Below are 1,066 nucleotides of genomic sequence, written 5' to 3'. Positions count from 1 at the left end.
GGCCGCTCTGGCCGCGCTGCTGCAGCCCTTCGTGCCCGGGGTCAGCGCCGCCATCCAGGAGCAGCTCCGCATCCCCCCCGAGCGCTGCGGCCTCGGGCCCGGCCTGGCCTGCACGCTGCCCGCCGGACACCGCGTGGGCACGGTACGGGCTGGGGGCGTCCCCCGGTGTCACCCACCCCCCAGGTGTGACCCCCCCCAGGTGTGACCCCTCTCTCCCTGCCCCGCCAGGTGAGCCCCCTGTTCCAGAAGTTGGAGCCCGAGCAGGTGGAAGCTCTGCGCCAGCGTTTCGGGGGAGGGCAGGTGAGTGGGGGGCTCTCCCCCTGCAGCCCCCTCCCCATTCCATCCCCCATCCATCCTGCCCCAGGTGAGCTGCACCTGCCCCGAGCAGGAATGGGGGGAGTTTATCCCCATCTCTCCCCCTCACAGGCCAAACAGCCCCTGCCGGCCTCAGCCCCCCCTGCAGCCCCCACCCCTTGTGCAGCTCCAGGTGACCCCAAACTGATCCAGGAGCTGACGGAGCAGGTGGCCAAACAGGTGAGGGGGACAGGACACGGGAGATTGGCTCTGTCACACCTTAAACCCCTCCAAAACCCTCATCACACCCTCAAATCCTTCCAGGGCAACCTGGTGCGGCAGCTGAAGGCCACCCAGGCCGACAAAGCCCAGGTGGACGCCCAGGTGGCCAAACTGCTGGAGCTGAAGCAGCAGCTGGCCCTGGCCGAAGGCCGGAGCCCCGAGGTGCCCAAGGGCAAGCGGAAGAAGTARCCCCAGTAACGGGACTGGGACACACTGGGGAGTGACCCCAGCACCCCCAGTAACCAAACTGGGCCGTGCTGGTTGTGTTGGACGCGTGTAATAAATGACAAGAGCTGTACAGTGGCGTGGARAAGCTGCATCCACTTGTCTGTCCGTGTGTCCATCTGTCCGTGGGGCTGCCCCCTCTGCCAGTCCGTGGGGCAGCAGAGTCCTTGTCCCCAGCTCTGGGACAGCGCTGTCACCGTCCCCCGGTGCTGTGATCGGTCCGTGTCCCGGCCCCGCGCTGGGGCAGCCGCTACACCCGGCGAGG

At 67.9% G+C, this 1,066-nt stretch overlaps 2 protein-coding genes across 2 annotated transcripts in view; one reads left to right on the top strand and one right to left on the bottom strand.

Moving 5' to 3' along the window:
- MARS1 (methionyl-tRNA synthetase 1) overlaps nt 1-1,056 on the top strand; it is a gene marked incomplete at its 5' end in the record, with an annotated part of 13,498 nt that extends 12,442 nt beyond the window's left edge. Inside the window, 4 exon segments of the mRNA XM_057388175.1 lie at nt 7-142; nt 229-300; nt 427-534; nt 619-1,056. Of these exon segments, the coding sequence (XP_057244158.1) occupies nt 7-142; nt 229-300; nt 427-534; nt 619-774 (472 nt within the window).
- The window catches only part of DCTN2 (dynactin subunit 2), a 7,664-nt gene continuing 7,592 nt past the window's right edge, over nt 995-1,066 (bottom strand). The window contains exon 12 of the mRNA XM_057388173.1: nt 995-1,051. Coding sequence (XP_057244156.1) covers nt 995-1,051 — 57 coding nt within the window. The remainder of the gene's footprint in view (nt 1,052-1,066) is intronic.

Source organism: Malurus melanocephalus, unplaced genomic scaffold, assembly GCF_030028575.1.
Source record: "Malurus melanocephalus ecotype Western Australia unplaced genomic scaffold, MMel_1.1 scaffold_1635, whole genome shotgun sequence".
NCBI classification, from domain to species: Eukaryota; Metazoa; Chordata; class Aves; order Passeriformes; family Maluridae; genus Malurus; species Malurus melanocephalus.
Note: the sequence above shows the minus strand (reverse complement) of the source record. Positions and strands in the feature narration are given on the sequence as shown.